The 14,598-nt window shown below is 40.5% G+C and overlaps 1 protein-coding gene across 1 annotated transcript in view; it reads right to left on the reverse strand.

Annotated features, from left to right (window-relative positions):
- Nucleotides 1-507: 507 nt before the first annotated feature.
- LOC108411291 (complement C3-like) overlaps nt 508-14,598 on the reverse strand; it is a 57,788-nt gene continuing 43,697 nt past the window's right edge. The window contains exons 30-41 of the mRNA XM_037543229.1: nt 14,053-14,211; nt 13,546-13,605; nt 13,359-13,449; nt 13,213-13,261; nt 12,965-13,055; nt 12,493-12,582; nt 9,714-9,819; nt 6,367-6,462; nt 6,084-6,164; nt 5,853-5,936; nt 2,971-3,106; nt 508-830 (exon numbers count right to left, since the gene is read on the reverse strand). Coding sequence (XP_037399126.1) covers nt 689-830; nt 2,971-3,106; nt 5,853-5,936; nt 6,084-6,164; nt 6,367-6,462; nt 9,714-9,819; nt 12,493-12,582; nt 12,965-13,055; nt 13,213-13,261; nt 13,359-13,449; nt 13,546-13,605; nt 14,053-14,211 — 1,185 coding nt within the window. The 3' untranslated portion in view covers nt 508-688. The remainder of the gene's footprint in view (nt 831-2,970; nt 3,107-5,852; nt 5,937-6,083; nt 6,165-6,366; nt 6,463-9,713; nt 9,820-12,492; nt 12,583-12,964; nt 13,056-13,212; nt 13,262-13,358; nt 13,450-13,545; nt 13,606-14,052; nt 14,212-14,598) is intronic.

A 14,598-nucleotide genomic window follows, 5' to 3' on the forward strand; every position in this document is an offset into this window, starting at 1 on the left:
GGTTTTTTCTTTCTCCTGTAAAGTTAACCATTTGGAGAGGGAAAAAAACCCTTATTTTTATTGCTTATTTTTAAAGAAAGAGCATATTAGCTCTGCTCAGCTTAGCATTTATTGCAGATGGAAGGCCTATAAGGACATTTTGGTTGGTTGATTCCTTTGTCATTTCATAATTATATCTAATCTACTGTATAAGGCCTTCTGCACAGATCCTGAAGTCCTAACCAATGAGTAAGCTTGCTTGGCTGTATCGACCTAGATTCCATTATACATTTTAAGTTTGTAACCCTTATGTTTTCAAACAAAACTAAGTGAAGTAAGAATACTACTTCTACAGTACCATAAAATTCAATGATTCTGATGATTATGTGAGTTAAAAGTTAACTAAAAACAGCCTACATGTAATTTCTCAGTTCACAGAAATCATTTGGTCTCCAATGGGTTGCTTTCTGCTGTGCAGCTAATTTGACATATGTTAAAGATTTAACAGAATGCAGGAAAATCAGTGAATACATTGCTTTCAGAAAGTTTATTTAAGGGCTTTCTTCAGGTATGACATACCAGAAAGATATTATTTGATATCATATTCTTTCTCTTGAGCAAATTTGGAGGCATAGTAAAAGCAAAAGCAAAGAAAAGCTTGTGGAATATTCAGCAGAAATAATGACTCATTCAATGTCAATGGCCACATTTATGTAGTACAGCCGAAGGTGGTGAGATACTGAGCGAGTCCAGTGACACCCACATATTTCTCCCTGTAGGTTTGAGTTTGACCTTCTTCTCTTGTGGGCCAGTATTCAATCCACGTCTGCTCACCCAGGATGTACTGCAGCCTGATAACAAATATGACAACAATGAGGACCCCCACACATACATCACAGTAACAAAACACAATAACTTACATGTTCAAAACTCACACATTAGCACAGTTCTATACACAGCAACCCTCAGAAGATCCTTTAAGCTGTGCCATCACCATATATATATATATATATATATATATATATATATATATGTACACACACATATATATATATATATATATATATAGGACATACTATATATATATATTAGCCCGTATTTTAACCCCAATTTGCCCCTTTCAAAATTTTTCATAGTCTGAAGCCATTTTGCAGGTTGCAACCTTGATCAGAAGTGACAGACAGAATTAATGATCTGATAAACAAGCCAATTTTGAGCAGCAGCAAAATTAATTTAGACATCATGCGTTTTCTGAATCAAGTAAAGTTCTAACTTCTAACCTGGTCCTGTAACATGTTTAGAGGGCAGTGCTAAGTAATGTATGTTTATTTCTTTGCTATATATATATATATAACAGAATAATAAATAACTTTATTTTAAGTAGACTTATTTTAGTAGAATTCGCCAAAATTTGTTCTAAAAAGGAAATACAACAGAATATATGGTTCTATGAGTAAACAGCGACACACGCTGGTTGGAGGGAGTATTGCGTATCCTATAAAGCAGCCCCTACCGTGTCCGGCTCAGTTCGGTTCTGCCACTGAAGGGATGTGGTAGGTTCAGACGTCTCCTCCTCTCTGTTTAAGTACTATGAGTTTTACTGTTGTGCTTTCAGGAAAAGAATTGGTGCGTTGAAGTAACACAGTGTGTACATTTCAGTTTCTGTCCGTGTTGCTTTGTTGCATTGTAGGAGAAAGTCGCTAAGCACGACTTGTAACCGCTTTTCAGTCACAGCTAGTTACGCTAGCTCTGTACGCCATGTGGTCTGAATGCTATAAACTGATGCGATTCCTTTCGTGCCTTATAGCTGCTGAATTCCCTCTGACTACACTCACAGGTATGCACATTGTATTTTCTTTAGTTTCATGTAATATTTCAAGTTGTATTGTGTTCTTTTGTTTTTACTGTTTTTGTTGTACAATCAAATGAGCTGAGCTGTTTGATACTGAAAAGCTGAGTCAATGTTGTAAAGATGTATATTGCAATTGCTGTAAGTTGGGTTCGGTCCTGCCACTGAAGGGACGTGCTGTAAGATTGGAGAAGTCCGATACTGACTAGCTGCTGAATTCCCTCTGACTACACTCAAACAGGCTCCAGCAGATGAACTCCAATAAAAGCTCAGAACCAACTTGTTTGGTTGATTTACTGAAGGACCTGCAACCAGGGGGTTACAAGGGGTTTGTGTCCCGAAGGTTACAAGGGGGCCACGAATTAGGAAGTTACATATATATATATATATATATATATATATATATATATATATATATATATGTGATGTTTTTTTTTGTTTAGATGTGCTTTTTTGCTGATATTTCCACTCTTATAAGAAACATATAGCTTTGCTCGACTCTACACATAATCCTGTGTAAAAGTATATATTTATGTGAGTGTGAGTACTGATTGGACAGTACAGCCAGTCTTTGATATAGGTGTATATAGCTAGCGAGTAAGGTGGCTAATCAGTCAATTTGGCCACTTTAGGCTTGTTTTAATAGTTGCATCCAATGAAAAGGCAAATACACTGTTAATCCCAATTATTTCCATGAGAATTATCTAAAATCGAATTATTATGACAGCCCTAGTGCGTACACTCCTGTTTTGTGTCATGCTATGTTTTTACCATGTTTTTCTAAAGTATTTATGTTGAAATAAACATAAATGAAGAAGAGTAGATTCTTTTGGTACACAACTTATATCTAATGGAAGTATTCATTAGACAGCTGAATGTAAAACTTTAAATAACACTGGTTAAATACTATAACATGTGATGTTATAAAACATCGAACCACCATGTTTCTAACCACTTTGCAAGTATAATTAATGTATAATCTGCATAATATAGATAGTATTTTAAGAATGTACAGTAGAAAAGTGTTAAGAAAGAACATGCCACTAACTGTAGACGTCTTACGGTCATATTAGAGACGTATGCAAACCAAAAGCAATTCTCTTGCATGGGAAGATATTCATACATAAATGCACCAATGATACCTTCCATCTATCTTTGGTAGGTCAACGCTTCGGCCCATGATGAGGTATGTCTTGTCTTTCTCTATTCCAAAAGATTCTCTGCAGTTAGCGTGACCCATAAAGCTTCTCTCTTGTCCTTCCACGCCTGTATCAGTGCCTACATACAAAAGCATTAATAGACACCATAGTTTATATAAAGAGTACGGTACAATTGTAGGAATTGTTTCGCTGACATACTCCTCACTAGGGCCAGGAAGATATTCACTTCTCTGGCCATTTGTATAAATCAAGAGTCAACTCCAAAGCTTTGGACTTGATTCCACACTTGCATGCACAAGGAATTTGAGATACACTGAAGACATCCTGTCTGGAAAAAGTATCCTTCCACAGTACACCCACAGATTGTACATTAGACAATGTACAGTGTACAATTTGTCCTTGAGCAAGACACCTAACCCCCAATTGCTCCCCGGGCACCATGGATAGGGCTGCCCACCGGAGGTGGAATTTCCCCATTTGTGGGATTAAGAAAGTATAACTTATCCCATAATTTCTAAGGAACTGCTCCTGCATTTAACTGCCACTTCAGTCGGGAAATTCAGTGCTAACTTGTGACCACACTGTTTCTGCTATATTTCTGTTAAATGACTAAAAGTGCAGGTACAGTACTGTGCAAAGGTCCGAGACATACTTCATTTTGTCATGGGACATGTATAACAAATATTTCTAAAACCTTATAATTTCTGTACACTGCCCATGTCTTCCAATGTGTGGGGCATATGTTCATCTAAATGTCATTATATTTAATGAGGTGAAATATTGGTCCACTTTATAACTGTGTAGTTACAGGTAAGCAACATATGCAAAAACAATCTAACTACTAATGACTTAGTCACTGTTACAGATGGATTACAGAAGTGCACTTTATGTAACTACATATGTGTATCTTGATAGTTGTATCAGCCTATTCTCTCTCAGGTAATTACACAAAGGTAATATTTTTTTTTTCCCAGCAGTAAAAGGGATAATCTAACATTACTTACACTGTATCCGCCAGCTTTCCTAACATTTAGCCAGCATTTACATTGCTAGTGCTGTGACACTGTAACCAGTTTCAGCTTTAAACCAGTCTGTAATGTGTCAGAACAGCAGACGTCCCCCTTTATTAACATGTTACATTAATTAAATATGTTGCATTTCCTCCAAAGCAACGTCTATATTACCCCTCCATTACTACACAGGACCTACATAACAGCTACACAGGACCTGCCCACTTATTAACTGTAATTCTACACTAGACAGTTCCTGTGTAGAAGATAAACTTGTGTAATTACATCAAGCAAAACTGAAGTTGATACACTTGGGCTATACTTCTTTAATCCATCTGTAACCATGTCTAAATCATAAGTAGTTACAGTGCCGTGGCAGTTTGTATTAATGTGTAACTAATGTGTAGTTATTAGATACACAGTATAAGGTGAGACTGAAATATTTCATATTTTCATTTCATCAAGCACATATCTGGTTTAAGCAATGCTCAAAACGTGTTCTGTTGGCATCTCGATGTAGGTAGGGTTACATCAGGGATCAGCTTTGAGCCCCTTCTTGCTTGCAATGGTGATGGACAGGTTGACAGATGAGGTTAGGCAGGAGGCTCCATGGACCATGATGTTTGCAGATGACATTGTAATCTGTGGTGAGAGTAGAGAGCAGGTGGAAGAGAATCTGGAGAGGTGGAGGTTTGCACTGGAGAGGAGAGGAATGAAGGTCAGTAGAGACAAGATGGAATACATGTGTGTGAATGAGAGGGAGGCAGGTGGAAAGGTGAAGATGCAAGGAGTAGAGGTCGTAAAGGTGGATGACTTGGGTCAACCATCCAGAGCAATGGACAGTGTAGAAAAGAGGTGAAGAAGAGGGTGCAGGCAGGATGGAGTGGGTGGAGACAGGTGTCAGGGCTGATGTGTGACAGAAGGATAGCAGCAAGAGTGAAAGGGAAGGTTTACAAGACAGTAGTGCGTCCTGCTATGATGTATGGTTTGGAGACTGTGGCTCTGTCTAAAAGACAGGAGGCTGAGCTGGAGGTGGCGGAGATGAAGATGCTGAGATTTTCGTTGGGAGTGACAAGGATGGACAAGATTAGAAATGAGCAGATCAGAGGGACAGTGAAGGTGGAGCAGTTTGGAGATAAAGCCAGAGAGGCCAGGTTGAGATGCTTTGGACATGTGTTGAGGAGGAATAGTGGATATATGTGTTGAGGAGGAATAGTGGATATATTGGGCAAAGAATGTTGGAGATGGAGCTGGGTAGAAGGAGAAGAGGTAGATCTCAGAGAAGGTTTATGGATGTAGTGAAGGTGGACATGGAGATGGTTGGTGTAAAAGTAGAGGAGGCAATGGATAGGGCAAGATGGAGGCAGATGATCCCTGTGGCAACCCCTAAAGGGAGCAGCCGACAGAAGAAGAAGAAGAGTTCTCCAGCAGTTGTTCTCTGGTCTTATTCTGAAGACTCTTATAGAGAAGATGAGGCTAGCCTTCCTTTGCTGTGTTCATGCATTAGAACAGAAAGAGCTGTCAGAGGGAACTCGGAAGCGAGAGTGCAGACGTGAGCTGATGCTAGAGTGAGCCATCAGCCTTGCTTTCTGTACGGCATGGCTGTGGCCGATTACTCTTTGACAAAGCACAACAAATAGTGCATAAGCTGTGTTTTCTTTCCTTGTGGCAAACAATATACAATGTTTTCAGCGTATCAAAGCTCCCAGCATATCCTTGTTTTGCCAGTGTAAGGCGCACAGTGGTACACAGTGTTTCATCGACTTACAACACAGCTTTGGGTGTACACAAGCCACTTTGATGTGATTGATGGTCACACAAACTGCTAATAAACAGGCAATCAAGGAGTCATACCTTCTTTCAGAACCTGTTCAATCTTCATGGTGTAGTAGTCTGTGTATGGGGTCAGGTCAGTCTTCACAACTTTGACTCTGTAAACTGTGAAATGCACACAAAAGCACATTTCATTTGTTCAGTTATTGCACATATACAATCGTGTCATTCATTATTACAACATGATACATAAACTGAGAAGGTGTGTGGGGTGTAACTGTATGTGTGCCACAGTCAGTTCTAAGTCTTTACCGTAATCCAAGCCAGGTTCACAAGCCTTTTTCTTACGATCTTTTTCACCAATTTTCTGTTTCTTTTGGATGCTGCAGTTTTCTGTGGAGATATTGAGTGTTTAGACTTTATTTAAAATGGGAATCAGTTTGGACCACTTAAAAGTGACTGTCATTTATACGGAATAATAAATAAATATGTTAGTTCACATGGCTGAATTGCTAAATAGAAGGAATACAAAATATGTTACTGCAATTTGAATTAGCCAGATTAGTGTTGGCAGCATTGCTGTAAATGCCCATACCTTCAGCACAACGGCACAGATTCTGTTGATCATTGCACAATCTGCTCAAAGCTCCGTCTTTCTTGGTAGGGTGGTAGAACTTTGTACAGCGTTTATCTGTGATGACACAGGCATTGTTATAGAAGTGTGTTTATGTATGTGTCAGGGCCTCAGGCGCCAACTTGGGTTGTAATCTGATGACAGACATTTAATTTGAGGACACTGAAGTAAGTGCAGGAATCATGGGTGAATATTTGTAAATTATGAATTATTTATTTCATTTTTGTTATACACTTTTGTATTAAAGTACATTATGTGATAGATTTGCAGTGCTGTCATCTTGAAATATGAGCAGATCACAGACGTGGACATTTTTTTTAGCAGAGTGGTTGATTTCAGATGGTGTAAACATCTAAACATCTGTTATTATACAAATATATGTTTTTCCATGGCTGCAGTACATTTAAGGCACATAGGCACCCAGTGACTATATAAAATCCACCCACAATGCACTTTCAAACCAGACAGAAAACTGGACACTTGCATGACAGAGAAAGAACCTATAAGAGAAACATGCAGAAACATGCAGCCTTTCTGCTTGCTGTAGTTTTCCTGCAACTTAAAATCCTTATTGTTAAAGACCGCTTTAGTACAGCAGCTGTATTCAGACTGCTCTGTGCTGTTTAACTACTGTGTCTTTTTTTGAGCTTTGCGCTAAAAAGAAGGGCACTGGACCACCTTCTTATGTGACTATGGCTTTTAGTGGTCTGGTTCTAAGCTTATGTTAATGCCATAATGGAGAAATTATGAACAGCAGCGCAGAAAGTCATTGAAAAGCTGTGTAAAAATAAAAGTTCTGAGTTTTTGGACACTGGATGTTGTTTAGTATGTGGTTATGTTAGCATTGGCTTCTGCTGATTGTTAGCCAAGTGAGTGCCTCTTTCCATACTTACTAAATTTGGTGTAAATTTTGTGCACATCAGTCGAAAGAAAACTCATTTGTGTCATATTGAGTTACACTGATTTTATGGCGATCCATACAGACAGTAGGAGATGGTGGGAAGGTCTCTGGTGACATGGACCACTGCAGTGGAAACTGACTCTTAGCACATGGAATGTAACCTCCGGGCGGGGGAAGGACCCAGAGCTTGTGCAGGAGGTTGAGAGCTACCAACTAGATATGGTTCACAAGGTAGATAGATATGGTTCCAACTAGATCTTTACTAGGGGTTAATCCCTCTCCTACTCAGGAGTTGCCCAGGTTATGAGGCACTGGGCAGGTGTGGGGATACTTACAAGTCCCTGCTTGGTTGCCATGCAGTTGGTGTTTGTCCGTGTGGATGAGAGGGGTCACTTCAATATGAATTAAAATTTCAGGGAGGAAAACTGACTGTTGTGTGTGCTTATACACCAAACAACAGTTCAGCGTATTCTGATTTCTTGGAGAGAGTGGGTGGTGTTCTGGAAAGAGCCCCTACTACAGACTCTATAGTCTTGCTGGGAGACTTCAGTGCTCATGTTGGCAATGACTGGGAAACCTGGAAGAGGGTAATTGGGAAGAACAGCCTGCCCAATCGAAACTCAAATGGTGAATTGTTATTGGATTTCTGTGCGAGTCATGGATTGTCCATAACAAACACCAAGGTTGAACACAAGGACAGTAATATGTGTAAATGGTACCAAAGCTCCTCGAGTCAGAAGTCAGTGATCGATTTTGTTTTCATTTCATCTGACTTGCAACCATAAGTTCTGGACACTCAGGTGACGAGAGGTACTGATCTGTCAGCCAATTACAATCTGGTGGTGAGCTGGATCAGATGGCAGGGAAGACTGGTGGTCAGGCCTGGTAGACCCAAGTGAATAGAGAGGATGTGCTGGGAATGACTGTCAGAGGCCCCTGTTTGGAATGATTTGAACTCCCATCCCCAGGGGAACTTCTCATGTTTAGGAGTAGGTGGGGGACATAGATTCCAAAGGGACCCTGTTTAAAACCTTCATTGTGGAAGCCACCAGGCATAGCTGTGGCCAAAAGCTTGGCAGTGCCTGTCAGGACAGCAACCCAAGAACGCCCTGGTGGACACTGGTGGTGAGAAAGTCCCAGACAACTCCCAACTAGGTAAAGGTAAAAAAGACAGCAATAGAGGCAGTGGCTGAAACAAAATACAGAGCATGGGAGGAGTTTAGTGAGGCCATGGAAAAACTTATGGTTGGCTTCAAGTTTCAAGGATGTTCTGGACAAGTGGCTTCGCTGAGGCAGGGTTGGCTTCAAATGAGGATATGGTTGGTCAGTGGAATTTTGTGGATTTTGCTAAACCCAGGAGTCATGCCTCCATCTGGTCCATAGGCTTTTGGCTCCATTTCCCTGGTAGAGGTCACTGAGGTAGCTAGCAAGCTCCTCAGTGGCAAGGCACTGGGGTGGGATGAGATTAGCCCAGAAATGCTTAAGCCTCTGGATATTGTGGGGCTTTCACAGCTGACATGCCTCTGCAATGCGACATGGACCCAGGAACAGTACCGTTGGACTACCAGACTGGGATGGGGGTCTTTATTTTTAAGAAAGTGGACCGGTGAGTGTGCGCTAAAAGCTGAAAAGATGGATGAGTTTAAGTATCTTGGGGTCTTGTTCATGAGCGATGGGAGGTGGGATCATGCGATTGGCCACAGGCTGGGACAGGTGGCAGCAGTAATGAGGTCACTGTACTGCACAGTAGTGGTGAAGAGGGAGCTGAACCATATGGCAAAGCTCTCTGTTTACCAGTTGGTCTACATCCCAATGCTCACATATGATCATGAGCTTTGGGTAATGACTGAAAGAATGAGACTGATATAAATGATGGAAATGAGTTTTCTTTGCAGGGTGGTGAGCTACACTCTACTGGATAGGGTGAGGAGCTTGGTCATCTGGGATCTCATCTGGCATCCGGGATCTCAAAATACAACTGCTACTCCTCCACATTGAAATGAGCCAGTTGAGGTGGTTCGGGCATCTGACCAGGATGTCCTCTGACCACCTCCCAGTGGAGTTTTACCAGGCATGACGCTGTGGTTGTCCTAGGACCTGCTGGAGGGATTGTATCTCCAAGTTGGCCTGCCAAGTTGGCAGCTCAGGGTCCCCCGGAATAAACCGGAGGGAATTGCGCGGGACAGGGTCATCTGGGATTCTCTGCTCTTCACACTGCTACTGTGACCCTGTCTAGATTAAGTGGTTTTAAGATGATCATGATGATTTTATGGATTATAACAAGACCCATAGGGCCCACAAGCAAATTAAACCAGATACCCTGTCTGGGACATTGTTATTGCTAGCTGACCCCCATAACCTGTAACCATCCCCCATAAATAAGTTTGTGTGCCTACTATAAACTTACCTGGAGAGTAGTACTCATACACAGTGATGCCAGCAGGTTGAAGCATAGCCACTTCAGTGATCTTGTGCACTCTGAAAGCAATCCTATCTACCATCTCATGAGACACCTGGTGAGAAGCAGCAATTTTACATCCTAATGTATTTTCAATGTAGTTTAAAGTACCATGTATCAATAGTGTATAATATGTAAAATGTTTACATGACACAAAACTAAAAAATGTTGCATTATACATGCAGCAAAGTTGGCTTTAAAAGAATGCAAGGTAAAAATATGGTAAAGCACTGCTCAAAAAACAGCTGAATTTGCTGAGCAGACTTATCTGAGAACTGTTCGGGTGCGGCCTAATATTCTAATGAGCATGCCTGATTGACATCCCTTTATGCAAGACTCTTAGTTTGCTGTGCTACTCAAGCAGAAGTATAAACAATAGCACAAATAAAGAAGGGCATGTGCAAACATAGCCATGCAGATGTTGTGTTTGCTGGTGAAAGCATGCGTGTGGAAAACAGGTCATTCCACAGTGGGTTCACTAGTATTGACGGAAAGCTTTAAGTGTTTTCTTTAGGGGTGTAATGAAACATTTGGCCCACAATATGATTCTCAATTCTGGTTTAATATTTTCGCAATATTTTGAACAAAATTTGAAAGAAGAAAAATGATGTTGGATAGTTTACTAATAAAAAAACACTGGAGTGAATTGTTTATTAGTGCTGGTTGTTTGCAGATTTTGGCATTCAAAAATACACTATATTGCCAAAATTATTCACTCGTCTGCCTTCACATGCATATGAACTTGACTGACATTCTATTCTTAATCCATAGGGTTTATTATGATGTTGGCCCACCCTTTGCAGCTATAACAGCTTCAACTCTTCTAGGAAGACTTTACACAAGGTTTAGGAGTGTGTTTAGGGAAACTTTTAACCATTCGTACGGAAGCACATTTGTGAGGTCAGACACTGATGTTGGATGAGAAGGTCTGGCTCACAATCTTCACTCTAATTCATCCCAAAGGTGTTCTGTGGGGTTGAGGTCAGGACTCTGTGCAGGCCAGTCAAGTTCTTCCACACCAAACTGGCTCATCCATGTCTTTATGGACCTGCTTTGGGCACTGGTGCTCAGTCATGTTGGAACAGGAAGGGGCCGTCCCAAACTATTCCCACAGAGTTGGGAGCATGAAAATGTCCAAAATCTCTTGGTGCTGAAACGTTAAGAGTTCCTTTCACTGGAACTAACGGGCCGAGACCAGCTCCTAAAAAACAACCCCACACCATGATCCCCCCTCCACCAAATTTTACACTTGGCACAATGCAGCCAGACAAGTACTCCTGGCAACCACCAAACCCAGACTCGTCCATCAGACTGCCAGATTTGTCCCTCCAGAGAACTCGTCTCCAGTGCTCTAGAGTCCAGTGGCGGCGCTTTACACCACTGCATTCAACGCTTTGCATTGCGCTTGGTGATGTAAGGCTTGGATGCAGCTGCTCGGCCATGGAAACCCATTCCATGAAGCTCTCTATCCTGTTCTTGATCTGAGCTGAAGACCACATGAAGTTTGGAGGTCTGTAGTGATTGATTCTGCAAAAAGTTGGTGACCTCTGTGCACTATGCCCCTCAGCATCCATGGACCCCACTCTGTCATTTTACGTGGCCGACCACTTCATGGCTGAGTTGCTGTCATTCCCAATCGCTTCCACTTTATTATAATCCCACTGACAGTTGACTGTGGAATATTTAGTAGTGAGGAAATTTCAAGACTGGACTTGTTGCACAGGTGGCGTCCGATCACGGTACCACGCTGGAATTCACTGAGCTCCTGAGAGCGACCCATTCTTTCACTAATGTCTGTAGAAGCAGTTTGCAGGCCTAGGGGCTTAGTTTAATATACCTGTGGCTGTCATGGTTGGCTCCCCCCACTACTCCATGTGCTCCTCTGGTTTGGTCTTCCATGTGTGTTTTGTTTTGGTTTAAGTCCTGCCCCTTGTTTTGTAACTCTGTCCCTGATTGTTTGCACCTGTCCCTCGTTTTCCATGTGTACTTAAGCCCTGTGTTTGCCCCTTGTGTTTGCCGGTCTTTGTTCGATGTCCTTGCCTTGCTTCATGTCTTGGTCTCTGTTTGCCATGTTTGTATTCTGGTTTTGTCATGTCTGACCCTCGATCTATCCGTGTTGGCTCTATGACCCTGGACTGCCTTGACCATGAACCTGGATTTGCCCTTAATAAAAGTCGCTTACCTCCGCATATGTGTCTGCCTCCTCGCTCCCGTTACAGTGGCCATGATAGTCATGCCTGAATTCAATGATTTGGATGGGTGGGTGAATACCTTTGGCAATATAGTTTATATATATATATATATATATATATATATTATATGCATAATTAATAAAATGCCTTATCTCCCCAGTGCTTATTATATGCTACATACCTCTAGATGATCTCTGTTCAGCAGAGCATGGCATGAATGCCTTTTTCTTACAGTAATAAAACCTTCAAGGGAATAACCACATTAGGGAATATGATGCAGATGTTGCTGAATATATGGTTGATACTGCAAAAAAGGGGACCTTGTATAGACTGAGAGTTCATTTGTACATGTGCCTGCACCCAATCTCCATTGAAATCGGAGAGGTTTTGGTGAAGAACATGTAGACATTCACAAGTTATTCGTGGGACTTTTTACATGAATGTGGTGTGCCCACAAGACCAACATTAACCTAATTAGGGCACAATCACAAACTGGGGGTACAATGAGGCTGATAAAGGGTTGTCTTCACAGGTACCTTATCTAGGTAGAGGATGAGGGAGCCTCGTTCTGAAAGCTGTTTATCCATCTCAAACTTCTGAATATATTTGTCTCTCCCGGTGGTTAGCTGTTGTGAACACAAGAAAAAAGTTAAATACTTGTTTTAAATATGTGAAAGAATTACGCCAAATTCTAATAAGTATAGGATAGACTACAGAATAACGCTTGAGCACAGTTGCTGGAAATGTGTTTTTGCACAGTTTACAAGGTTTTGCACTCCAGAAGTTAACTTGTTACAATCTACACAACAAACTAGCCCTGCTCAGCAAAACTGAACTCTCTGCTGAAAATGTTCAACCTTTTCCTTAGTAGCAGTTTCAAACATTCCATTCCACTACATTTTGTTTAATTCTGTTGCATTATTATTCGTTTTGGGAATGATACGCTTAATTTTATGTTCTTACTAGGTTTTAAAATTTTAATGATGTATAATCAGCTAATTTCCTTACATCGGTGAGGTCAGTTTCATCCACCACAAATCCTGTCAAAAGGCCGATATCCAAAATAGACATAGTGGCATCTCTGGTTCGACTCTTATACCTGTGCAGATGAATAAAAACATTTAATTCATACATTTTAACAGTTCAAAAATACAATCAATGAATACATAATCTCATATTCCATATTTGCTGAATCCAAAGATAATAGTAGATACAATGAACTGTGTACACGTCAATCCATGTTGTGATATACTCACAAGGTTTCAATGGTGAGCAGATAACTTTCTTTAGCACCTGGATATGATACTGAAAGGAGAGAAAATGATTGAATTAAGTTGTTTGGTTCTGTGCCACAAGAACTAACCTTCCTCATAGAGACACAATGGGTCAAAATGAATCTTACTATGACGTTGTTTTTCCATCTTAACAGTAAGATCAAAATCTTTGCAGTCACTTTCCTTCTCAGTGGGTCTGGCATAGTAAATTGTTACTACCTATAAGAAGGATATTTATTAACAAATCAACAAATTCAACTATAAATGCAAAACCTTCAAAGACACAAGACAGTTGTAGCATGTGTGAATACTCACTTTGAGAGATCCCACACCATTTCCTTTAGCAGTAACAGTAAATTCCTGCTTGAGCTGAACCTATAGAGGCACAGACACAGAAGCCTTTCATTCAATCTAAACAATTTCATAATTAAAAGATAAAAATCATATTCATGCACAAGTTCTTTGGATAAAAATGGCATATTCAGTATTCTTATCCTTCTAAAAGGGCTTGAATTTATATTCACACCATCAATTGTGTACATTAGTCACACACCATCCATTCAAATCTCAAACACAAGGCAACTTAATACCACTGAGAAAAGTTATGTGTTGATTTTAATGTGTACATTATCTCCATATGAATAAAATCCATCAGCACAGTCTTTTCGTTTACTTAGTTTTGACAGTAATTTTGTCAATGTAATCTGATGTATAACTATGGAAACTCTGTATAGATTTGAATCGAGTTAACTTACTTTTACCAACATGCAAGGAACTAAACAATAATGATCATAGAGAAAGTACATGAAGAGCATTTTTAACCTTGTCTGAACGTGTGAGCATTGCCATGTCCTTTCTGAAAACCCATATCTTGGGTTTCCTTTGGCCACTCACAGCCACCTCCACATTCAATTCCACATTCTTAGCGCTCCTCACTTGCTTGTAGTACTCAGCCACAGATTGGAAGACCATGATAGTTGCCTGGATGACAAATAAACTAGAGTCAAACTAGAGTTCACTGTCTTTCACTTTGAAGTTTCAAGCAAGTTAAATAAAACCAAACACGTTTCAGCAACCACAATCACAGGAATTTAGTATAAATTCTTTTCCATTCAGTTGAATTCACTTCTCTCTCAGCTTGTATAATATTTAGAAGGTCATCACTTCTAGTTTTCTCCAAATGAGAGATAGTAATGATCAAAGCTCATCCCCATGTTTCATATGGTTACAGGCAAAGTCTTGCTTTGATGTGCCACTGTGTGACCAATGGAGCTTTCTTTGAATGATGACCTTGATGCACACCATGATGAAGAGCCCTCACAATGGTCTTCCTTGTAACTTAAAGTCCAGAAGTTCAGCAACAATCAT

The sequence above is a fragment of the Pygocentrus nattereri genome, chromosome 12 (assembly GCF_015220715.1).
Source record: "Pygocentrus nattereri isolate fPygNat1 chromosome 12, fPygNat1.pri, whole genome shotgun sequence".
Taxonomy (NCBI): Eukaryota; Metazoa; Chordata; class Actinopteri; order Characiformes; family Serrasalmidae; genus Pygocentrus; species Pygocentrus nattereri.